This window comes from Scomber scombrus, chromosome 23 (genome assembly GCF_963691925.1).
Source record: "Scomber scombrus chromosome 23, fScoSco1.1, whole genome shotgun sequence".
NCBI lineage: Eukaryota > Metazoa > Chordata > Actinopteri > Scombriformes > Scombridae > Scomber > Scomber scombrus.
Genome location: NC_084992.1, coordinates 10,745,082 through 10,771,288, shown reverse-complemented (window position 1 = coordinate 10,771,288; position 26,207 = coordinate 10,745,082). Strand labels below are relative to the sequence as shown.

Below are 26,207 nucleotides of genomic sequence, written 5' to 3'. Positions count from 1 at the left end.
AATTCCCTTTACAGAGGCCTGAGCGCTTACCTTTAAACCTGCCGTGACCGATTTTATGGACACTTGTGGCAGTGAAAACAACCTTAAACACCACATAAACTTATTATCACCATATAAAGTTGATATGGCAAACCTTTCAGCATACAGTTTAGCATGCAGTTGCCTATTCACACATCCAACAGACACAGACTCATATCTTTGTCCAACTGATTAATGTAAGACCAATATTCACTCTAGGATGCTGCTTTAGCTGCTAAATGCTATGTTTATTAGCTAGTTGTTAAATCTGTCTCCTATTTGATGCTGGACAGGTAGCGTACAGTGGGAGTTTTGGAGCTTTGGAGCTTTGGAGCTTTGGAGCTTTTTCACAAGATTGAATCGACAGTTGCGGACTGTAAAACCAAAACGATGAGCAGAAAGACGTCATTAAACTCTTGAGCTAAGAGAAACAGCTAAACCGGGTGACAATGCTCTACTCATCACTAGAACATTAATGATGACTAACACAGACTGCAAGCTCTTCCTCCTCTTCAATCAGCTGATTGGATTTAGCGGTGACCAAATGGGAACACATGCATGACTCTATGAACATGAATCAAGCAATCTGGTTCAACTCTACTGTAGATTTAAGTTATGTCACTGCTGGTGTGCTCAAATACAGGTCTTGGCCATTTGTGATCCATTATTAATATAGAAATATTGATAATAGGCGCCTTAAGTGAATTCATTTTAAATCCTAGCTTGTGTTTGAGGTGTTGTTTAAGAGAGCAGACTTATAACTAACTGTCCAGTACATAAAAAGCAGGAAAAGATTTCATACACAGTCATAAACAAATCTATTAAGGCCTGATAGTTTGACATTGTTATTCTATGGTCACTTGATATTAAACAATCTATGAGGGATTTTCTGAGTGGAGTGAAAGCAAAAGTGACTCCCACAGCAAAAGCAGAACCCAAAGATTAAAGGAGGTAACTTACATCTAAAAAGCAACACTACCCTTCATTAACAGAGCGGAACCATAGCTTGTGATCAACATGAACATCAGATACCAGGAGATTCAGTCAGTTGGGTTAAAGCTGAATTTTAATTTTGTATGATTAGAAATAAAATCTGAATTTAAAGCTTTCAATACACAATTGAAAGAATGGTTGAGTGTGAATGTTTTGAATGAATCTACTGGTCACACAAGTGCACACTCATATAAATGTCAATACATAAGCCATCACTAGCACATATATCGGTTTTTATGTTTTTACCCTGAAGCTGCCTATTTGTTTAAAAGCCAAGACGAGGGCTGCAAGATTTATCCATTACATCTGTTGCATCACTTCTTCTTATGTAACAGTGTTTATCTGTAGAGTCCTTGTAAAAATGGTAAAAAAACAAATTTTTCTTTATGTGTGCAGGGGCCTTAAACATTGTGATTGAAGACACCTGTTCTGTACAAAAAAGCCTGTTATATCAATAGCCAATCAATATGGCCTAGTTAGAAACAGATGCAAATAGATGGAGATCCTTCTCTCATTAGGTTATGTCAACCTTACAATGTCAGACAGAGAGAGACAGAAGGAGAGAGAGGAGAGGGGCGGCGGGAGGGGGTGGTGGTGTGTGGGCTGATCAGCATGACTCAAACCACCCTCCACAGTAAACAGAATAGCATTAAGGAAACCCTTTGTCATTACAAGGCGCCTATCATCTTGTATAGCTTGAATATTTTAGACACTACCTACGTATTATAAATGTATGCATGTATGTTTGTATGTTTTTAGGCAGGTTTACCCCCCCCCCCCTCCTCCTCCCCAAACACACATATCATCCTCCTCAGTGACACATGTACAGTGCCATTACAGTTAATACTCTTACCCTCAGGGAGGATGCATCCTGCATTCCTGTCATGTCATGCATTCCTCAGCAATGTATAGAAAGGAGGAGAATGGTTGAGGGGTGGTGGGAGGGGAGGGGGTAGAAATATAAGGTGAGTGTCGACAAAAATGCATCACTTTCCACTGAGCTACCCCCTCCACCTCCACCACCCTCCCACCCACCCATGCGCAGGGCTTTCCCCGGTTTTCCCTGAGAAAGCCACGGGGGAACGAGGAGGAGGAAGATGGTTAGGGGGGGGGGGGGGGGGGAACAGGCTTATGTACATGCATCAATAAATGTAGGAGACAGTTAAGAGACTGTATCCGACATTAACCGGGCTGTGCTTACCTGTGACGGCTACGTTTGCGGCATCAGACGTGTGGCCGGGTAGATCATTCGAGTAAGTGCTCTCCAAGCCCAGTACCGCATAGATGACGAGTCCACGTAGCAATGCATTCACTGCCTTGTGGATGTAATTCATGGTGGAAATGAGGCCAAAATCTAGTAAATTCTTATCCGTGGAACCGGGGAGTGGGTGATGGGGAGATTTTTTTTTAAAGCACAGAGGCAATCCAGTGAGGAAATAGGAGAAGAAAAAAAGATAGCTACTAATATGGTTCTGGATAGTACAAGAAAAGCGAAAAAAATATATAAATATGACGTGTCACAGGCACAAAAAAGGGACACCTGGAAAAATGCACCAACTTAAAAAAAAAAAAAAAAAAAAGGGAAGAAAGAAAAATCCCGCAGTCGACTATTTTGAGGAACCGGCTACCACCAAAAAAACAAGCAGTCACTGCTGTCACAAAACCTGACAGGAACGTGAAAAATACCTGCAAAAGTCATTGTGGGTCATCGGTAAGTCAAACTACTTTGGAAGAAGACCCCCCCCCCCCCTCCTCTTCCTCCTCTCTCAATAAAACCAAAGTATAGCCTCTAAATGAGGGTTCAGTGGCTGTTTAAGAGTGGGGTGACAGCCGCAAGCCCCCCCATTGCCATTTTGATGTCTAATTGAATACAATTAAAGAATATCTATAAGAGGATAAGGAGAGAAGCACATGCAGGCTATTAGGAGGGTAGGAGGAATCCCTTTGCTGCCCTCCCCTCCAAAAAAAAAAGAAAACAAATAAATGATAAGAAGCCTTCTGTTTCTATCCGTGAGCCACAAATAATATGAAGTCCTGTATTAAATCCTCACGTAAGGCCCGTGAGAGGGAAGATAATAGTCTCTGTACTTCCACGTACAGTATACAAACACCGGGGACAGCTTCAGCATATTGAACCTCGCAGTGTCTCATAGGTCCGCCTCTTCATACGAAAGTAGCAAATCCCGTTGCATCAAAAAAGAAAAAAGGGAAACAACACATTCACGTCTTCCTCCGTTTTCCCTCTAATCCGTCTCCGACCTATATGAGCCGACATCCGTCTTCACTTTTTTTTTTTTTAATGAAGTTTTCCTGTTTTTTTAAAGTCTTTTTTTCCCGTGGCTCCGTGTGATAGTAGGTAGTGTGTCCGTCCTGCTGCTGTCATATCAGCTGCTCGCCGGCTGATGCAGACTAAAGGGGAAGGAAGAGCCGAGCGGGGCGGAAGTCAGTATGCAAAAATGGTTTGACATCAGTAGGAGGAGAGAGAGAGGTGGAGAAGGAGGGGGAAAGGGGGGGGGGGGGTATTTGGCTCCGGTAACTGTCGCGTGTAGCACAGGACACTTCTTTTTAACACCGGGAGGGATTTGTTTTGTTTTTAAGGAAGGAAGGAGGGAGGGTGCATCCTTTCCTTGCCACACCGGCTTTCACGCAGTGGTTACCGGACACACACCACGCTGGCGCCTCTCTATTGTAGTTTATTTCTTTTGAAGCTTTTATAAGAGGCTTTAGCAGATATATCTTCAACCAAAAAAAAACTAGCTATTTATTCACCCTCATCATTGTTCACTCTCTCCACTACCAGGCTCCAGGCCGGCCAAGTTTGCCTCCCGGCGGCGCGCTCTGATTGGCGGGAGTGTCCCAACATGGCAGCGTCTGATTGGCTGCTCCACACAGCAGTGTTGGCATCCTTTTAAAGACGCTCAGCGCGGGAAATGATGCGTTAAAGGATAATACCGGTGTTTTTACGCATAGCTTATCTTAATTAAGCCATTTTCTTGTATTTATTTTAGAGCAATGTTGGTGTATAGACTACCCAGGGGCGATTCTAGGGTCAGACCATTGTATGCATTTGACATACAATGCCCTGCAAGTGTTCAAACCCCCAGCTAAATAACTAATTTCACTGGATAACATAAACTACATTAATACATAACTATCTAAAGTACATTAGACCTGTTAAAATAAAACCATTTGAACCTGTAGCATAAGTGTATGTCCCATTTCTAACAGATTATAAAATAATTTTTATAGGAAAAAAATACAATAATAATTTATTTATTTTTAGGGGTGCTTATATCAAATTTAGGCGTGCTTGAGCACCCATAAAACGGGTCTAAAATCGCCACTGAGACACATATTAATTCTGTGTCTCTTTAATAATACAACTATAAGTAATGTTCTCAAGTTCTCCTTATTTTCATGTGTAAAGTAAAATATCTATCCTTTTTTCTTCTTCCTGAAACAGCAGGTATTTTGAAAAATCCCCATCCAGACATGTGTTAGGACAAATAAAAATCCTCTGCTTTGAATAAAAAATTGTGTCTAACATTATTTTCCACCAAAAAGGTTTAGTTACAATGCTTATCATCCTTATTTTTGTGTGTGAAGTAAAAAATCTAGCCTATCCATTTTTTTTCTTATTTGAGCTACCCTCCAGACATGTTTTTAAGACCAAGAAAATCTTCCTTTGAATAAAGAATTCCATGTTTTTCCACAAAAAAGGGGGGGAAAGTTATTTTTTTTAATTCCTAAAATAGCATCTTGTTCTCCCTCCACCTCATTAAAAAAACAGAAACTATGAATAAGCAAATGTGTTTTACATCAAAGGTTTACCTGGTGGACACAAGACTTCACATTTGTATAATGTAAATCATGTACTGGCCCCCGATTGGCTCCAAAACAAGTTGTGACGTCACCACTAGCCATCATCAGTAGGTGAACGTGGAAATAACCTTTAAGTGTCAAACTATGCATCATGAAGTTCACACATCTAACTGAAGGAACAAGAAGAAACACACATTTTTGAGTGGAGGGGGGACTTTAAGATTGATTTCACTAGAGTGTAGACAGATGTAAACTTCCCAATAGTGTCACCAAAAAAATATGGAAATCCAGGAAGCTAGTAAAGCTCACCCACGGCTTTTCTCTGAAACCAGGGTTTCCCACACAGCTGCCTCGGACTGCCATCCCATGTAAATGTGTTGTTAAATGTGTATTTGCTTCCTGGTGCTAGAGGTTTATATGTAAAAACCCAAAGTACACACTGCTGGCACGATGGTTAAACTTTCAAAAGAGGAATATGAATTTCAGAGAGTATCTGTTGTTGGATAAGAATTGGTACAGATGTTCAGGAGAATTGTAAAACACACTTTAAATGAACATAAGTTGCTTCATGAAGCCATAATGTAGGACACAGTCTGATGTTGAGAATAAAGCCTAAAACAGACATTAACATGTACAAACCTCACATGAAATTAGCTCACGTGCTTCTTTGCAATAACATTTAACTGAGTCAACAGTATGAATGTTAAACTTACGTAGATGAGTCAACATAAAAATAGTGTAAACCTAATGCATATATCTCTTAAATGCTGCTCCATTTTGTTCTGGTTTGACTTTATGATGGTTGATGTTACTCTGAGACAGACTTCTGAACACATTAACTTTAAATAAGGTAAACTTTTTTTTTTTTTACACACTGCAGCTTGAATTTTACTGTTAGGATTTCAACTGAATTGCCTTCATAACTTATAGTTTTTGCATGTCAATCCTCAAGATTTTTTTGTTAAAACACTATTAAAACAGGTTTCATATATGCATTTGAAAGGCAACAAGACAGCAATAGTGTTTTTTTTTGTTTTTTTTTAAATTAATACATCTTAACACACCCTGTTATATCAGAAAGGCATTAGGCGGTGTCTTTATACTGTTTGACAGTTTGACATGTTTGAAAACTTAACCTCACAGTCATGTCATTTTATATCTTAGTAATGAGCGCACAAGAGCCAAAACATCAAACAACTTGCTGCTGCTATCCAAATACTTATTAAGCTCGGGTAAGGGTGGCGCTGGATTAGATGGCAGTTTGATACAACTTCAAGTGACAGCCAACTTTAGAGTGTTGATGGACAGAAAGCGCATGTCCCCTGCAATGCAACACATCGGCCACCAGGAGGGACTCGTCGTGTGAGCATACCGCACTGGAGGTCACGGTTGTCTCAGGAGGAACAGACTTCTGGGGGCCAAAAGGAGGTGCATGACTGATAAAAATGATACAGCCGTGGGAGTACTAGGTAAACAGGTGGCAGATGTAGCAGGAACTGAGAGAGAGAGAGAGAGAAGGAGAGAAGGAGAGAGCAGGGAGAGAGAGAGAGAGAGAGGAGAGAGAGAGAGAGAGGAGAGAGAGAGAGAGAGAGAGAGAGAGAGAGAGAGAGAGAGAGAGAGAGAGAGAGAGAGAGAGAGAGAGAGAGAGAGAGAGAGAGAGAGAGAGAGAGAGAGAGAGGAACAGCATAATTCGATACAAGCCCGCAGAGGGGGCAGAAGGGAGGAAGGCAGCCAAACGACGAGGGAGAATAGAGCAGATGCTACATGTAGGAGGAGGGCTGCAGGGGGGAGGCAGACAGTCAAGTCCTTCAATGCTACTACCTGTCACTTACCCACTCCGTCTTCTCTAGAAATACCTGCAGTGAGCCTCTAGAGTATACTGTACAACCTGAGATATATTCAATTAATGAGCAGGAAAGGTCAGACAGATACATACTGAAGCAAAATCAACTATAAGACTGTCAAACAATTCAGAGTACTGTAAGGTTTTATCTGAGACCTGGAGGAAGTGATTCAACATAACTTTATTGCATTTTTAAAAGGTGTTATTTGATGTCGCAAAAAAGGCAAAGAACTGGCAAAGAATACTGTTTGACATTGAAATAAATAAAGTTGATTTGATTGCATTTAAATCAAAGATATCACAAACGCATTTAAAAAATAAAAAATAAACTGTACAAAGTAAGTCAATACATTCAGGAATGCATAATTTAAAAACAAAAAAAAGTAAAACACTGCACTGAAGGTCCAATCTTCCTTTAAAAGTGCAGATATATGCAAGTTCTTCATAAATACAATAAATTATGTGTCGACAACAGCAGCTTTCTGATCATAACTTACAGTTTCATTCAGTTTGTGGCTTTTGATTATTTCTCACAACGTGCTGGCGCAGGCTAGCGCTCCCAATCTCCTCATTCATCAGCGGAGCATTATCTAATAGTGTTATAACAAGCAAGGGCTACAGCGCTGAATAAATTGCAGGAGCTAATTAGCACTTCATTAGCCAAGCTCGGAGACTATTACTGTTGTTCTCTTAGCTATCGCAACACAATTACTGCTCCATGCAACTCATCTCCTAATGAGCTTCTCAGCTGATCCGAGCGCTGGCAGAGCGTGTCATATTTCCTGCAGAGCATATGGCTTAAAGAGGTTAGCTTTACGTTACCAGTCTGTATGCTATTGGTATACACTGTGTAATATCTACTAACATGATACAGGGGGATTCACTGTTTATGGTGCATTCATGCTAAAATAGGAAATTGGCCTTTTTTGCTTGGACCAGTTCAAGATGAGGTGATTATTCCTTGATACACCGCACATGAGGCCGCCATTTCTTGATGGATGATCAGTGGTGTTGGTGTTGGTGTTACAAAGAGTCTTTTCATCTTCTGAGTGGCGTGAACATTACGTACTGGGGTCTCCGTGCTCCTCAGATGGCGGTGGCGAATAGGAAGATCTGGATGAGCGGCATGACTTTCAGCGTCGAAAGGTCGGCGAGGACAGCCTGCAGTGCGGTTATCAAACAAAATACGAGTAAGAAACTTGTTCTGTTGTGGATTTTCAACCCTTCCTGACCTTACCTTTCCCCGACAAGTTCATGAGAAGGCCTGTGAAGCGCGCCACCTGCCCCTTCCCCCCCTTTCCAAAGACATATTTCGGGACTTACAGAAGCGCCACACTTGAGCGACACACATAATGATGATGCAGGATCCTTGGGAAGCGACAATCCCGTGCTTTAAGAGCATGCCGCTCCCAACCCTGTCCTTTTGGGTTTGGTGGGTGATTAAATTTAGGGACCCTATCGTATTTAGAGAGAGGGTGTAAAATTTCAACACTGTGCCTAAAGTTCTAAATATAAGATGAGGAGCAGTAGGCCTTATGTTATGATATCTTCTCTCTGCCGGGGCAGGTGTTTAATGAGCAAGCAAATAGTGCCGGCCAGCATCTTAGAGCAGCAGATCGGCCTGTCGCACCATGCGTCACACTGTAGTTTAACCCCCTCACCCCCAGGGGAAGGGGAAGAGAGAGGAGGGGGTGAGCTTAGCAGGTCATAACATGGTTTACTCTTGGTTTCAGTCATATGATAGCAGGACCGCAGTATGGGAGCGGGTGCGGTATACTGTACAGTACAGGTGCAAGAATTACAAGGTTACTGTAAGAATGTAATGTGAGTGACAGAAGCTAACGCAGAAGGCCCATTTTGCCAAATCTGCGTGTAAAAATGCAAAATGAAATCGGGATTTGGAGGCAGAGGTGTTTGGGAGTGTTTGGGAATGTCAAGCCGGCCATTTTTTTTCAGTCATGTGCAAGCAGAAGACTTGGTTACTGGTACTCGCTGGTCATCAGCAGCTATTTACAGCCTCCCAGGACTATGTGGGGGGCACTGGAAATCGGAGTTTCACTAACACACACTAACACACACACACACACACACACAGACACACACGCAAGTCCAGTATGAAATGAACAAACCTCTGCTGAGGCCAGTGATGTCACTTCCATCAGGTTCTCGGCACGGAAGGCAAACACGGCAGCTGCTAGGACTGGAGGAGCGGTGTGTTTGTGTTGGAGGGAATTCAGAGAGCGTCGGATAGGAGAGGAGAAAGGGGAGAAGGATGACAAATAGAGAGAGAAAAGAATATGATATAAACAGCAGAGGGAAGTTAAGATAAAGAAGTATAATAGAAGAAGAGGAACATATAATAGAAAGATAAGAAGAGAGAGGATAATAAGATTATAAGAGTCTCATGGCAAATATCAAGGTTGTTATGCGGAGATTAAAAGCAACAACTCGAACCTGCAACTATCTCCAACGAGTCGTATCCCAGGATTCGATCCCAGAGAAGAAGCAGCTGGTCGGTGGAAAGATAACCAGAGAAGGCCCGCACCATCCACTTAAAAGCTATCCGCAACCTGAGGACAAAACCATCACTTTCAATCACAAAACCTGCACATTAAAGAAAGCCTCCATAGCTTTGGATTTCAGTCAATGACATTTATTCTCTATGACCTGACCTAAAATCTTTCTGTACTGTTTATAAAATAAGCGTCTTACTAGCATATATCTTTAAGTGAAACTACTGCATCCTGTCTGTTTGTTTGGTTTTTTTTAAAACTGTGTTTTCATTGAGCTACCACAAGATGGCGGTACCTAACAACTGTAGGATTGCATCATGACTGTTGATTTGAACCGTGGCAGTATGTTTGTGAATCCTAAACCATAAAACAACAACTAAGGAAAGAATTTTCTATTAACTGTATACATTTAATTTAAGAAAAATTGTATTTTATGGCCAGTAGTGGTGAATTAACAGGTTTTAAGACTCAGGGAGGTCGTGCTTTCCAGTTGGAAGCCCCAAAGCTTTGGAATTATCTCCCAATAAGCTCGAGGACCTTGGATACTGTGGACTCGTTTAAAAAGCAGCTAAAAACACATGTGTTCAGACAGGCGTTTAGGTAGCATGTGGTATTATTTTTTAACTTGACACCTGCGTCTGTTCCCTTTGTATATTTTATCTGGTGTCCTGAATGTGAAGCACTTAGTGACTGTTGTCTGTGAAAGGTGCTTTATAAATAAACTTTGCCTGCTTTGCTGACTGCTTTAATAGAAGATTTCTATGGAGAGAAACCCTAAATCAAAGACGAGCACATCACACAAGTTTCCATGGCGATGAAATGTCACTGAACATTTCCCGATATACAAGAAAGACTTCATTTCAGCTGAGTGACACTGACTGTTTCTGTTTCTGTTTAAGGACTAAAGGAATGTCGTGACCAAAGTCACAATGAAAGAATGTGGAACTTTATTGTCTACACATGTTGAAAACTGTCTACGGCCCAGCTGGCAGCACCTTAAAAACAACAAATACCACTGTCACTTTCTCCTTCTTCTTAAAGAGCTCATTTGGTTGGATGAATTGAATCTTTAAGCTCCTCATTGGGTAATGTTTGTACCCCGCACTCTCTGAACTACACAGCACCACAAAGACACATCGATGGAGCAGTGCGTATGTTACTTACGGCTGCGCCCCAATCTGTCGAAGGTGATAGAAGAGCTGAGGCAGGTGGGTCTGGAGTAGCCGCTCAAACTGCAGGCACAAAGACACTATACCCTGCAGGAGCACACATGTTGAGTACAAGCATTAAGGATCACGTTTGTACAAACACGATATTTTGACTTTGATTTTTAAGAGGCCCACGCTGAAAAGCTTACCGAATGAGAGGAGGAGATGGAGTGCAATCGGAAGAAGTAGCGGATGTACATTTCCCTGAAGACGCTGTACAGCTTGGACGGCTCGTTGTACAAGAAGCACAAAGGGGCCACTGTTTGGATAACACACACACAGCCGTAAATCCACAATCAAAGATTCCCTATTACACCCTGCTCAAGCAGAGTTCTCACAGCATTGAATGTTGCAACAGGTGAAAAAAAACATACTCACCGTACATTGAGAACCCATGAAAAGGGATTACACCTGTTTTCAAATGAGAGTTTCAAGTCAGTGCACTTCTAACATATAAATATTTACAATTGAATCAATTTTCAGATGAAGGAAACATAGAAAAAGTCAATGTTCATGCATCTCCTTACATTTCTCCTTCAGTATCAGAATACAAAAAATAATATGATGTGGAAGTCAAGATGCAGGCTCACCGTTGGGAGGATAAACAACTGCGCACTCATCATCTCCCACTTTTCCTGTGAGACAGACACGCAGACACTGAGTACATTTAAATACTCAAAATATTCCAGTTTTTGCCCTTATTCCAGTTTCCTACTGAGCTGTTCACATGGCTAATGATAAGTGAATATTCCACTAATATTCCCCTTTACATGCAGATGATTTTCAGGGTTTCCCTCTGCTCCAGTGGCAACGAATATCAGAAGATCTCTGCAGGCAGTGGAGTAAACCAGCGAGGTGAAAAACATTAGTGAGCTACTGCCTGATGTTTATAAGTGATATTGATATGACTGATATTATAAATTTATATTTACAGGCACATCCAGTACCTAAGTTGTCCAGTGATGTTTACTACACTGCTGAGTGTTTTTTGTATATCACACCGAGTCATCAGTCTGGATAATAGCTAATCCCCTCCGTCCCTGCTGAGGAGAAGCTCTGTTTTTCTAGCCCGCCCTCTCAGTTCTCTCCACTCTCCTCCGTCTGCCTTACTGCGCCATCATATGTCATTTTGCATGCACGGGGGGGCAAACAGGCAAGAATGTGTGTTGGAAACAGCCGTACAAACTCCAATTGAGACGTATATTACGAATGTGATGTTTACATGTCCAAAGAATATCAGTATATCCCACGTCTTCGAGGTATGTGACATATTAAGGTCACTGAAGTGGAGTAGCACTGCTGTGATGTGATGTATGTTGAAGTGTGTGTGTGTGTGTGTGTGTGTGTGTGTGTGTGTGTGTGTGTGTGTGTGTGTGTGTGTGTGTGTGTGTGTGTGTGTGTGTGTGTGTGTGTGTGTGTGTGTGTGTGTGTCTCTCATCATCTCACCCTGGATGTAGGATTTGGGAGGATTGGCACTGTTGTATTTGAAGTGCTCCAGTACGGCAGTGTCCCGGGAAAAACACAGCAACACCTGCAATCACACAGGACTGGCATTAAACATGCTCACACACACACATACATTTACCTAGGTCATCTGAAATCAAGGGTAACTTATATTAAATTCAAAGTTTATAGGGCTGCGACATTTTTTTTAAATTATCGATTCATCTTTTGATTTTCTTGATTAATTTATTATTCATTTGTCATGGCAGAAAATGCTAAAATGTCAATAAATGTTTCCCAAAGCCCAAGGTGGTGTTCTCATATGTCTTGATTTTCTGACCAACAACCCAAAAATATTCAGTTTACTATCACAGAAGATTAAAGAAAATCACATTTAAGATGCTAAAATTAGAGACATTTTGTTTTGTTTTTTATTAAAAAAACAACTCAAAACTGTTGATTGACAAAGTTGGTGCTTAGTGTTCTGCCACTCAACTAATCAATAAATCAACTAATCATTTGAAGCTCTAAAGGTTTACAGATCCTTGCCTAACAAGGTCACAAGGCTCTGTTTAACACCCACACAGAGGAAGAAGAAACAGACTGGAACCTTTGCTGTATGGATTATAGTCACAATGCGTACATCCTCGTCTGACGACAGCAGACAGGGATGACAGTAGTTAATACGCTTTCACTTGTTGGGCAGCTGGCGATGGCCTCGAGTGGCCTGCTCCCTCTTGGGTAAGAATCTGATGATAACACCTGGAGCCAGCTTTTCAGGATATACTGAAGCAGACAGTCTCAAGTGGCTGTGTCACAAAATGACCGTATAAGTGGGAGCTGGTTCCATTACAATCCCATTTCTGTGTCTTTTTGAGAACCAATTTCATTTCCACCAGCCTCTTCAGATGAATTACATTGGGGGGGAAATCATCAAGATGAAACCGGCCGCAATTCATACAGCCTCATTAACAGGACAATACCAAAAAATGATGGCAGATGAGGACTATGTGTCTAGGCCGCCTCTTGTTTGACCTTTAAAACTAAAAACCAGCTGGTCTGCCATCATATTTGAAGTGTTTTATCTGTTTGTGATAGATTGTATACTGTTAGGAATTGAATAGATATATTTTGTGCATTTTAAAATACGGATAAAGTCTATAAGGATAAAAGTAGTGTATTTCCCTTCCTGTAGAAAGGCAGAGAGGCATTTAACTTGGTTTTTGGAGGCTACCTAATCATTTATTAGACTTCTCTTCAAACAATACTGGGAAATGAAACTTCTTAAGTGTTCCTGAAGTGTTCTTAAGAACTTTCTATAATTTCCACTTGGATAACTTCTTAAGTTCGTGACAACACTTCTATGAATCCAGGCTTTACCCCGGCCATAAGTGGATTCTTTCACTGCCTAGTGAGTTTACCATCAGTCAATATTGACACTGATACTGGACCTTTGTTTTTGCCACACAAATGTGTTCATTAGTTAGCCAGGGAAGAGCATGGCATGTTAACAGCCGCTGAATAAACTGGTTGCTGAGTATATAAACTTCTTTATCAGCTGGGCACAAAAGGTAAAAAGGGCAGTGACTACCAGAGAAGTCAACACTAAACAATCAAACTGGAAGATGTATCACATAGTTTCGTGAAGACAGCTGTAGTTAAATCATCATGAAACTATCCTTATCTGAAAAGTTTGAACAGTTTGGGACAATCAGTTGCAGTAAAGAATAGAAGAGACCTTTAATGTTCTTGTCTAATACAATAAATAAAGCAGTGATGGGATTTTTCAGAATTATGGGAGCCAATGTGGAGCACAGTTTGCAAAACTTCCCTTTTGCTAATGTAAGTAGGAAATATAATGTTAACATATACAAAGCTTCCTTATGATGTACTATGTGAAAGTGATGATTTCTTAAACAGAAGTTATTTTAACCCTTACATACTGTTCATATTCTGACACATAATTAGTCTCTACACCATAAAGTCCCCGTCAGTCAATAATAAATGTTTAATTAATCCTTAATGAAGCTGTCAGAGAGTGAACAGAATGTATACTATTTACTTATAGAAAAAAACTGAACAATCTCAATTTTATGGTCCAGGAGAATATTTTATAGAAGATGAAAGACGTAAATGTGTATAGCATGTTTTTGCAATTCTCCAATATAAAAAGTTGACCTTGAACAGTACGTATGTAAGGGTTTTTAAAAAATCGATTCCCCTTTTGAAAAAAAACATTTTCGAATGGTTTCCACTCAGTCGGGGTCACATAATTAAGTCGTGACAGATTGAGAGCTGAGCTGAGAGAAAACAGAGCTCACCTGATAGAGGAAATCTTCAAACACAAAGTAGTAGTCGTCATTACTGGCGGTGAGCTTCACATCCTGTCGAGCAAGGCATTTGCAATTAAATTTGATCTCGTAATGAAGAAAAAATGCACATTAATCTGCGGCCGCTTGCGAATGTCATATCACTCATAATATGTATGAAATGCTTTGTTTACCAAAGATGCACACAGAGAAATGGTTTGACGCTAATTGGAAAAGATTTCCAGGAAGTAACCTGGTATAAAACTTTATGTTCGGCTCTCATGATTAAAACATCCTGACTATCCAGTTTGATAAACATGCAGTGTAACAGAGCAGAGTAACATACCTTATAGATGAGGTTGTCCACCAGCAGCTCATGTTGGATGACTCCGGCCTTTAGCTGTTCATAATGCATCACATCCTGAAACGGCAAATATGTTTTTAGCCTGAGTGCAACAACGACACTGTTTATAAATGAAATTGCCCTTTATAAACTTCTTCTTAATCGCAGAGTGCAATTTTTAGTTTTCTTATAAATATCCTAACTAAGAGGAAATGTTTTACCTCCTTTATTATTTAAAAACTCCATAACCCGCTTTTACAGATATTATTAAATCAACTTTATGTGTTCTCTGTGACGCTGACGACAGCAGGATTAAACCAAAGTTAATAGATGGGTATCGTGTTTCCGACGACATGGTTAAACTCAAGCACGTCTCCGGTTTGAGACAGCTTATCACAAATGAAGGAGAGACGGGGCGACGCGGCGATAAAAACGTCCTCGGCGACGGCTGCAGCAGCACCCTGGCGACGATCAGAGCTGCGGATGTGAGGAGAACAGAAACAGAGATGGTCTTTTTGACAGCTGAGGTACGGCTGGAATATGGACAGCATCAGTGGGAGAGGTCTGCTGAAAACACTTGAAGTTTATTATGTATCTTAAAATGAGGGTCGCGGCAGTTCACCAATGATGTATTTTTAAAAAAGGATAAAATTGGCCTAAAATGAGGCAAAATGGCAAAAAAAAAAGATGATTTATTTTACTTTTATTTAACCAAAACAGGAATAAATACTGTATGGATTACATTTCCTCTTCAGAGAATAACTTACTTTGGTTGAACAGACGAAGGATGTCTATCAACATTCACATCCTGTCACTGTCCAGCTCTGTTTAATGTGTTTGCCCTCGTGGAGTCTGGGGGCCCCCACGAACACTCTCCAGACCTCCAGTCAGGTCCGTGTGACTCTCCCTCAGAAATCAATCTTCCCATCACGAGCATTGTTTTATCGACTTAGCCTCAGTGGGAGACCGTGGACTCCGGCGCCGTTTACACAGCGCTCTGCCACACGCAGGCAGCCAGCCGCTCTGTTTGGCCTAACTGTGCTAAATTGCCAGCATTTGATTATCTTTGCATTTGACCACCCGGGACAAGCAGCAGCGAGCTTGAGTAAACACCACCAGAGCTAACACGCAGATTATGCACAACTTGCGGGTCGGGTGGTGATCCATATGTCGGCTTTAAGGTGCAGTGTAAATGCCAAAATGCAAAATAATCAGTGCACTTAAAACCTTTCAGCTCGCCGAAAACCATGCAGTTTGGGAATCACTGCAGCTGTGTGTGCGTGGATTCTTTATAACAAACACTGACAGCTGATGGATACCGCCAGAGTGCAACCCAGACATGAGTGGGTCTGTGTATTTGCATTTTACTACCTGTGGCTGGTTAGTGGAGTTGAGGATGAGGGCCCAAAGGTCAGCGCGCAGCCCTGTGGGGCAGCCCTGCCTGCTGTACTGCTGCGCTGCCGCACTGTCCTGCTCCACAACCACTAGACGAGAAACAGACAAGAAGCAAGACACGAGAGAGAAAGAGAGACATTAACAAACAGTCCATTTTCCTCAATGCCAGACTTGGTGTTCCCCCTGTTTCTGTTTTTTATGCTAAATTAAGCTAATCGGCTTCTGGCTGAAGTTTTATATTTAATAGATAAGTTCAGGTCAAGTACGCAAAGAACACATGTTTTTCTTGCTTTAATCATTCATCCTGTTCTTTTTTACTTTTTAGTGTCAAATTCCCTCTTTTTGTTCAATTTTCCACTACAGCTGAACAGGAAAACACTGTCCATTGAGACAAAAAGAGAATTAACTGAAACAGACGTAGAAGAGATCCACTTTAAATAGAGACAAGTCTTTTATTGAGCTAAAATACCAAAATTGCCTGCTTTTGCTGGTATTTTATAGTATTTTAAATTACATATCTTTGGATTTGGACTGTTGGTCTGTCAAAACTAATAAGAAGACGTCACCTTGATCTCTGGAAAATTGTGACTGCACTTTTTCTGCCATTTTAGAGACTAAACAAATATGGGAAAAATAATAAACAGGTTAATTGATAAGGTAATAATCCTACATTGCAGCTCTACCCGGTTTTACCTCATATCTTAAAGGTAAACCACAAACAAAACACACAAAACACTGCAACAACAAAGGACGCATACATCCTGAAATTTGAATTGGCAAACTCGGACACTGCGTCTGATTAACAAGAATCAATAAGGAGCCGAATGAATACAAACAGCAGAGGCATCCAAAATGTTGCAGAGCCAAATAGATCAGCTGGGAAAATGAACACCTGCATGACAACAAGCAGGCAGCTCCACTCTAAAATTATTAAGAGGTTTGTTTTGATGATATCCTTTTGGAAAGAAGACTTTGATATGTCCAGGAAAAACAGGCGGATAAATCAAATATGTCAATTAGAAATTATGTCACTCATTAATCTAAAAGAGTTAAAGTGTTGGCTAGCTGCACTGTGACCCCCTGAAAATGTCTAAACACAACATTCATAATTCTTACATAACTTAAAAAAAAAAAAACTGAGGCAGACGCTGGAAAAAAACTCCCACTAACAGCTCCATTCTGCCCTAAATCTCTGTTGTGACAGTAGCCAAAAACACACAGCTCTTGACTTAAGGTGCTGGCCAGTCATAACATAAACGAACACACTCCTCGCCTCTTAAATTTCTTATTTGAGTGCACTTAACTCTTGGCCTGAAATATTGACTGCAGGTCGGGAGCCAACAGAGGGTGAAATAGTGGACCCGGGGCCTCGTGGCTGTGTATATAAAATACAGCCTCTTGTCGATTTGATGTCTGATTGGTGTCCATAGTACGGTTGGTGTTTATACTGGCTTCATAGCAGAGAAATGAGTTAAGAGTTAAAGCGTCTCTCTTGCCAGTTACTGCACCTGACAGAGCTGGCGGTGACTTTCTGTGCATGTGTGGTGGTCAGCGAGTGTAAAATTCATATTTTTAAATAAACTGGGTGTATTATTTCATATTATTTCTATATGTAGTTATAATTATTTTATGTGTCTATCATAAGTATTCATCCCCACTTCAGGTTTGATTGTTTTAAATCAGTCACAGTGGATACAATTTGATGTTTTTGATGCTGATCTCCAGAAAAATCCTCTTTAATGTAAAAATAAAATTGAATCTCTTAAAAAATTGTCTAAATTAAGAAAAAAAAGCACAAAAAAAGTCTTGAGGCTAAAATTTTTAACTAAGTTGCCTGCACTAAATATGAATTTAAAGGAAGTAAATACTCACAATTAAACCTGCTTATGTGGATAAATATATAGTTTAAAGAAGTACAATTAAAGATATCCAAGAAATATATATAAAAAAATATATTTCTAAAAAAGAAAATTTAAAAACACTTTTACTATATTACCTTTTTTCCCGATTTGAACGTACTCGCTTTCAAACAAGTCTGCAGAGCCTATAAAGACAGAATTAACAAAACAGATGCATCAATAATCGTCTGGCACCGACACACTTTTACAAACTGATGCTATCTCTTGGATTTACAAACACAGAACCGGTGGATACGACTCTATTTAAAGACCAAACACCAGACTGTCACACTGTCAATACCTGAACTTAACAGAGATACTGTTTGAAAAAACCCAGACGGCCGTGTGGCACAGGAGAGGAACAGTGTTTTACACATCGTTAAAGCTTGGTGTTCATTAGGTAAACAAGGATGTTTCTGATTAAAAGGACAAGACTGCTCATACTCTGTAATCCTCTTACTGTCAACAAATCCAATGAAACACCAACTATGTATTGATTCCACTAATAAGTAGTGCTTGTGTAGTTGAAGACTGATTTACAGTAGTATACTTTTTTGTTTTAAAACTATTAAAAACACATCAGTGAGAGATACTGATACACTGGGTGACACAATCCTTATTTTTAATCGATAGTTTATTACTGAGTGGATCTCACATACACTGCCCTGCTACTGTAAGTACTCACTGGAGTACCAGATGTGTGTTAATCCACAGCTGAAAATAGTCCCAAACAAATATAACATTTACTCCAGTTTATGTAACATTTGCAAAAAATGACAGCGCCCAGATGTTTTAGGGGAATTTTTTATCCTTTATTTAAAAACTTCACTATATATTTGTGACATGATTTTTAAAGATTCACAAATTCAGTAGAGGAGAGAGTGCCACATACAGGCTCAGGACGTCAGAAAGTATTTAGAGATAAAATAACACATTGATGGTTTTGATTTCATACGATTTGTTGACATCAGGGGGGAAAAAGCCAGCCATGTCCTTAAATCAATGTCAGTATATTATCAATATGTGTTTGATAAGATAGAAAACTTGGTCATGAAGAAGAGTGTTTGCATTTTTTATCAATACCTGGATGGATGTGAGCATGATCGTCAATCCCCAGCTGCCCAGTGAAGAGGTTCAACTCTGAGTAGGCCTGTCTCTGAAAGTTTAACCAAAAAAAAAACGAAAAGCTGTATAAGCTTTTTAAATTAAAGGCATATTTCTTAGCACAACTGAATTAGAAGCTTCTGCAATCTGCATTGAACCCACGAAACACCTGCAGACGCATCACATCCATGGGTGCCTACCAGCTGTGGGATGTCCCTGACATTGAGGGGAACCTGGATGAGACCCCAGTGACTCTTGGCGCTGACATCCTCACTGCTATCATGGTTGGGGTTCCTCAAGCTTATTAACACCTGCATAGAAAATTTTATAAATTAGGCTTCTTCTTTAACACTAATTTAAGTGATGGAAAGAAATCTGCTTACCTCCAGGAAGTCTTTTGGGGCATATACAGGCCTGAATCGAGTTAAGTCTGCAAAGATACAAAGACATTAATATAATATTTAACTTTCTTTGTATCACTTAGTGTACAAAGGGCAGCTCTCCAGATGATACATGTGCGTACACATATGAACCAGTGTTTACATATGCAGTTTCAGAACAAGTTGAACAGCTGTAGAGTCCAGACTATACAAATGTATCCAGCCGTGAACGTTTATTTCATTCAACGTGAACGCGAATATACTTCTGAACACATTTGTGACACTCTGCTTCAATTTGTGCAGCCGGAGTTGGCAACTTCTCCAAAAGTCACAAGAACAGTACCGGACAGCTAACCCAGCTTTAAGTGGGACTTCCATCGATTCTCTACATAGCGGGGCAGTAAATTCAAGTGTCGTGTCATCCCCAGAACGAGGGCACGCTAAGGTCTGGACGGAAGGAGGGGGTGCCGCTCGTTATCGCAGCTCCGTCCAAGGAGTCTGGACAGCTTCTTTATTCACAGTCCAAAGTGTTTATAGCCTGGGGACGGCACACAGTCCTAAATGTTATTATACACCACTGGGCTGTGATAGCGTTGTTAGGACAGGAGGTTACTGTGTGCTTTGTACATGTACTGGTTTCAAGTACAAACGGTTGGTTCATTGAGAGCCACTGCCGAGGTTTTCATAGTGCAAGATGAGATGCATCTTCTGAAACTGGATGCTAGTAAATAGCCCATTTACAAGCTAAAATATAATCTACAATTAAAGGACCCCGCTGATGTAGTCCTATAACATTGTTGGAATCAAAAAGACTGGTTAACAAAACGGATCAAAGTTCATGTAAAAGAACCAGAGATGTCCTCCTCATTATTCCACTTCTTGTCAAGACCTCGTGACTACCCACAATCGAATTTGACTATATTCTCTCGACTGCACAGATTAGAAGTGGGCTACAAATGTCTGATGACCTCACTTCTAAAACCACAAACCCAGGCTTTAATTTAAAATCAGTGGAGTTCCTGAGAACTGTGGATTTTGTACCCCGTCACTTTCACTGAAAATGCATTACGGAGGGATTTTTAACCTCTGCCCCTCTCCTACCAGAGACCAATTTCTGTCTTTTCTAGAGAGGGAAAGGGGATCTGGGGGGGGGTAGCGAGATAGCGGATTTACAGTTTATGCCACATAGGAGTAGTATATATCATCTGGGTCAAGGGACCATACCAGTTTTTCCTTTGCCAAAATGTAGCTTAACACTAATTATTCCCCTTCCCCAAGCTACATACCATGGCACCAGTGGATGCCTTAGGTCTTGTAGTTTTATATGATACTGTAGCTTCAAAAATGAGTCCAATAAAGCTGCTGAGTGACAGTAATGTTATCTGAGGACATACTTGGTGAGTTTAAGAGTTTAAAATGCATGTAAGAACAGGAGGAATGATCACAAAACCTGTTTAAATGTGGGTACCTGACAAACCTAAAACAAAAAAGTGAACCTATCCTGTAACTTTCACTTAAGCCAAGAATATAACAATCAAATGCTCCACTTGAGCAGCTTGGTGGCTAATAATTAGCATTGTAGTTCTCATTAGCTCAAGGTGTCAATGTGTCTAAGAACTTCTAGCATTAATTTTCACCCAAGAGAGAGTTCGACATGGGAAGCCAAGAATAAGTTAACAACTATCTTGTCAATGCAGAATACCAGACAGCAATGTCATCAGACTTGTCCATTGTTAATAAGTTGTGCATGGTTCCAAAGAAAACTTTGCCAGGATAAATACAAGCCAAAAAGCAAACATAAGGTGGTAGATCTGGTTCAGATATGTGTTAAACCAATATACAATCCGCCATTGTCTAACTGATGCAGCAGCACAGACACATCAACACTAATCTTTCAAAGAGGCAGATTGCTCGGGGCCAAAACCCTGGGTAATGTCTTGAGACCTGGTTCATCCGTGCCCATCTCGTTCCATTTGTTGGCGAGCTCCTTCTGCTCGGCTGCAGGCCTCTGTGGAGTGGGTGGAAAGACAGCGGTTCAACAAACAAACGCCACGCAGCCAAAACAGAACCAATCTTGAAAATGTCACGTCTGAAATGTGCTTCTTTGGTCATAAATACGAGCCATCAGCTCACAGAAACAAATAATAAAATGAATGCCCTGATTCCAAACAAGCACTTTCTGCTTGTTATCAGTTTAATGATGCAGAATGGGTGCTAACACTTTCTGTATCAGTTTTTTGGCTACTGCCAAACTTAACCAGAGCTCAAAACTTAGTCAGCTCAGGGTTAAAATGATAAAGAAAATTGCTGTCATATGTGAAAAATGCGATATATTGCACCTATTATGGGCAATAACTAAGTAGCTATTGTAGCTGGACAACACATTTAACTGTGACTGACAGTATTTTACCATGCGAGCCAGAGGCACTCCCAACTCTGTACTCATGCTGTTCAAGCTTTTGAGGACACGTTTCTCCCAGCTGGCCTGTATAAGACAGGAAAAACACACACACACACACACACATTAATTCAGCTCTGTGACAAATACCTAAGTCATAAAAAAAGGGGGCCACATCTCTGAATTTGGCAGGCAAATGAGACAAGAGTCAGAGAGGCTGAAGGAGAAGTGACGAGTGATGGAGATAAGAGGAGACTGACCTGTGCCTTGCGCATGTAGGCCAGCGGCTCTTTGAGATGCTCTGGAGGAGCCGCGGGATGGCTCGGGGGCAGCTGGCTAGAAGAAGCAAACACATGAGCAGGGATGGAAGAGCGTTACAGTACGATAGAAGAGGGGTTGATGAAGTAAATACATAAAAATGCCACTGTGGTTTTTTTTTAATCTAGTGAGTGACAGCTTTAAAAGGGATTGACGCCACAAGGCAAATAAAATGACCTTTTTTTTTTGTTGGTCAAAAACAGGAAGTCGGTCAGCATCACTGCCCTGAACGCAGAGTTCAAATGAGTCAGAGTGAGTTTCCACCAGATGAAACAATTTTCTCTTGTCTTTTTTCCCCGCCGAGGGCGCTCAGGGCATATTGAATGACTCAAGGTCTCTGTGCGTTAAACAACATTCAACCTAATCTAAACATCTATAAGAGCACATAGCGCTGACTAATGGCAAAGAGAGGGAGGTATTAATCAGTGTTATAAGTCATCCTTTAAAAGCAAAGCAATCTGAGCCTCAAGAGAGCGATGAGGGTATGTTACCCTTAAAGGTAAGAGAACACAAGTACAGCTGAGCGATGCTTTTCAGAGCTGTTTATTTCCAGCCGTTTGATTTGACAAAGATTCTCACTCATAAAGGGCACATAAATCTGAATTATTATGAGTAATTATCAGTGTTTGGTGCACTTTGTAACAATCTCTTCATAGTCTTTTTTTGGGAAAGTGGTGGGAGGTAAAAAATATGTAAACATGTGAACCAAATAAAACCGAGTCATAAAAAAGACACATCAAGTAAAGGCTGAATTGCTGCGGGGGAAAGCAACAAAGCCAGACCTGTACTGTACTGCACATACAGTGTGTGTGTGTGTGTGTGTGTGTGTGTGTGTGTGTGTGTGTGTGTGTGTGTGTGTGTGTGTGTGTGTGTGTGGGTGTGTGGGTGTGTGGGTGTGTGTGTGTGTGTGTACGCGCTCCTCGGAAAACAATGTGAAGAGGTTTTTGTGCAACTTTTGTGCAACAAATTAGATCGGAAAGCTTCTGATCTAATCTAATCCAAATTATGTAAAATACTCAAAATCCTCATTCTTCCTCTCTGCTAAACTGTGTAAACAACTTACAGTTTATGAAGTCTAAAACTCTTTTTACAACACGGACACATGCCCTAATCCTTAGTGAGGCAGCTGCTGTACAAAGCACTCCCATCTGATAATTGAGGTGGACATAAATTAGGCATTAGACGACAACATATCAAATTAAACTATCAACTGTATTTTCATAGCTCTGTTAATATAGTAACAAACTATGTCTAAGCTGTCCTCCTCGTAGCTGTCTGTGGGTTCATACTGCACTGTAGGATTTTCTATGTAATTGCTCATTTAAACCTGAAAGTAATAAAGGAGACAAAAGAGGAAAGTACATTGTTTGGTGTTGGTGAGATAAGAGCCAAGGATAAGGATAATTTGTGTTTCAACTTGTCATCTCTATGAGAGGGTAAAGACGCCCACAAGACATGTTTGATCACATAAAAATATTCTGCTTTGACTTTTGGTATGTGTCTAAAAAGGTCCTGCTAAGTTGCCAAATACTCTTTCTATTAGTGCACAAATATAAAAGATACTGTGTTAAAGACTTTTTTCAACATACCTTTTGCAGAACAGGTTCAGTCAAAATTATTCCTGCATGATTGCAACAAAGGCTTTGGGTGCTTTGTGTTTATTTTTCCTGCTCAAGTGTGTGTGTGTAAAAAGTATATTTTAAAGTGAAATGTATGGAATGTATAAATACAATATGTTTTGCAGTTAAATGTTGTCATAATTAAGAAATGCTCCACAATAAAAATATAAAGTACTGTGCAAAATGTTTGGGCACTTTTGTTTAGATTCTTATCCATAATGCAGTATCATCAAGTATTTAGAAGTATCCTCACTTTACTTTTTGTGCCTAAAACCTTTGCACAGTACTGTATAGCTAACATGGCAATCCTCTGACACTCCAATGAGTTGAATGAATGAATGAATCAATCAAAATTTCACCTTTTCCACACTTTACAATAGGGCTATCATGATATCAGACTAGATATCGTCTTAGATTTGGGATAATGTAATTTCATGATGTGACATAAGTGTTTTCTTTTCCTAGTTTAAAAGGCTGTATTGAATGAAATGATTCAATTTTCTGAACTTATCAGATTGTTCTTGCTGTTTTATTATTTGCCTTTATCACTCATTATTAGTGCAGTGCACGCATAGAAAGCTGAATACAGTTGATGTGAGGTGTGAATGAATATTTGCACCAACAGCATGAGATAAACTAACTTTTTTTTATTTTAAACACATATAATATAAATAATAGGCAAAGTACTATGATAGTAAATCGATCATATTGTCTACTTTTCTCTTTTTAGAGCTCTTTTCTCTGCTCTGCTCCTGCACAGAGCGAAGCGGCTCACTGATCTCTGGTGTATTCAAATTTGATTAATATTACACGTATCAGATGTCCAAATTGCACCAAATTTGACACGACACTCCCCTTTTTGCCTCAGCAGCACACCCTACCAAGTGTGGAGTCGACTGGATGAATGACAAACACACAGACAGACAGAGATTATAATGATATGGTGATATGAGACCAGGGAGCATTGTTGCAGGACCGGTCCAGTCTGGCCCACCAGATAACTTTGCAAAGTATGAAAAATTCATATTTTTGAACTAATTCAAATTTTTCTGCTTCCTTAAGAGGTTTTTCCACCCTGACCACAACACAACTCTCTGAAAAAACAATGAATACACAGTATGGTCATATTTAAAACATTCATACATTAAACCTTGTGCAAAATGTCAATCAGTAGCTTCTGTGCACAATAATCTGTAAAAAACAAAAACAAAAAACAGACATAATATTGTTGAAATTGCAATCATTTTTGTGCATCTGTTTTGTAAATAGAGGTTTATTATAGTAAAGTTATAATATATACGTCATATATTATTCATAGGTTATTATGCAATGGTTTTACTGGTCTGGCCAATGTGGGGCTGTAAGTGGCCCTTGGAATAAAATGAGTTTGACACCCCTGATGTAGAGGTATGTGGTAGAAAAATGAAATCTTAATATCTGATACCGCCCAGCCATACTTAATTACTATAAAGTAATCCTGTGGTTTCCCTTTTATTTGTCTCCTCAAGTGCACTGAATAAATTCCTGATGGTAATTCCACAGCTACTGTACACAAAAGTGAAGGTCATGTTTGTTTATAAGAAGCAACAAAAACTACTTACACATGCAGCTCTCTGTACACTGCATTCTGTAGCTTTCTTTCCCAGCCTGTAAAACATATTAAAAAAAGAGTTAGTAAGTTAGTAAGAGAATACAATAATAGGATAATTATTGTTTTAACACTACAAAGAGTCAGCTGTCACCTGATGTTTTGAGAAAACTGCGCACATCCTCTTTAAGAGACTCCAGCTTTATCTCAGGTTGATGTAAACACTCCTAAATGACATTTGGGGGGAGAGGGGAAAAAACATAAGTTGGACACATTTTTTTTAGTTAAGTGCATTGAAATAAACACACAGGAGTATAATGTCAACCTGCTCTGCTGCAGCCCGTTAGCCGCATGCTAACGCTAACTCACTCACTTTGGCTTGCCTCTCTATCTGGGAGTGGAGGTGGCTTCCTTTCAGCCGCTGAACGATCTGAGCGATGGTCAGCGATAACTCGGTGCCCTCGTCCATCGTCCCCTTGTCAAAGTTTGTTCACGTTTTTAGGGTCTGAATCGGGGCTGTTTAATTCACTGTGTACACTAGCAGCATCCGGAGATACTGCAGCCCCCCTCTCCCTCTGCAGGGGTTACTTAGCAACCGTGAGAGCGCTGTTGCGGGGGAAACAAAGACCCGCTACTTTGGTTCCTACCTTCAAATCTGTTCCTATAGCCTAATAAAGCAATGCCCTTTTTTTGTTTTGTTTATTGAAAATGTATTGCTACATGACACGTATTGTTTTGTGCTATGCATGCAACTTTTGTATATATATTTTTGACTTTTGTTTTGCAATTGGAACATTTTCCTAGTCTGTGCACACACACTTGGAAATGACATCTATTTTCTTTTTTTTTTCTTTTTTAATTAATTTTTTAATTACAACTTAATCGAACTAGTGGTGTGAAAGCCCCCTAAGCCAAAGTAAACCACCAGACACATTCTGCCAAAGAGGCAGAGCTACTTAAAGCAGGTCGGAAATGTGTTAATATGTTGATACCATTAACCTGGGATGCATGCTAT

General features: G+C 40.2%; 2 protein-coding genes across 2 annotated transcripts in view; both read right to left on the bottom strand.

Annotated features, from left to right (window-relative positions):
* The window catches only part of stim2b (stromal interaction molecule 2b), a 40,935-nt gene extending 38,416 nt beyond the window's left edge, over positions 1-2,519 (bottom strand). Inside the window, exon 1 of the mRNA XM_062444529.1 lies at positions 2,213-2,519. Coding sequence (XP_062300513.1) covers positions 2,213-2,345 — 133 coding nt within the window. The 5' untranslated portion in view covers positions 2,346-2,519. The remainder of the gene's footprint in view (positions 1-2,212) is intronic.
* Positions 2,520-6,897: 4,378 nt separating this feature from the next.
* tbc1d19 (TBC1 domain family, member 19) lies at positions 6,898-25,675 on the bottom strand. Its single transcript, XM_062444783.1, has 21 exons — positions 25,566-25,675; positions 25,347-25,419; positions 25,206-25,251; positions 21,928-22,003; positions 21,680-21,754; positions 21,214-21,277; positions 19,273-19,319; positions 19,090-19,200; positions 18,869-18,941; positions 17,884-17,931; positions 15,864-15,976; positions 14,496-14,570; positions 14,162-14,224; positions 11,844-11,928; positions 10,988-11,032; positions 10,776-10,808; positions 10,547-10,656; positions 10,354-10,445; positions 9,131-9,246; positions 8,806-8,876; positions 6,898-7,837 (listed from the first exon to the last, which is right to left on the bottom strand). Exons 1-21 carry the CDS (start codon positions 25,659-25,661, stop codon positions 7,763-7,765), a joined length of 1,587 nt encoding a protein of 528 aa, XP_062300767.1. The 5' UTR covers positions 25,662-25,675; the 3' UTR covers positions 6,898-7,762.
* Positions 25,676-26,207: the final 532 nt, after the last annotated feature.

Coding starts and splice junctions, on each gene's coding strand:
- tbc1d19 (XM_062444783.1), bottom strand. CDS start 25,661: ATGGACGAGGGCACCGAGTTATCGCTGACCATCGCTCAGATCGTTCAG. Junction 15,977..17,883: donor CGTTCAAATCGGGAAAAAAG/GTAATATAGTAA, acceptor TTTCTCGTCTAG/TGGTTGTGGAGCAGGACAGT. Junction 10,657..10,775: donor TCATGGGTTCTCAATGTACG/GTGAGTATGTTT, acceptor TTATCCAAACAG/TGGCCCCTTTGTGCTTCTTG.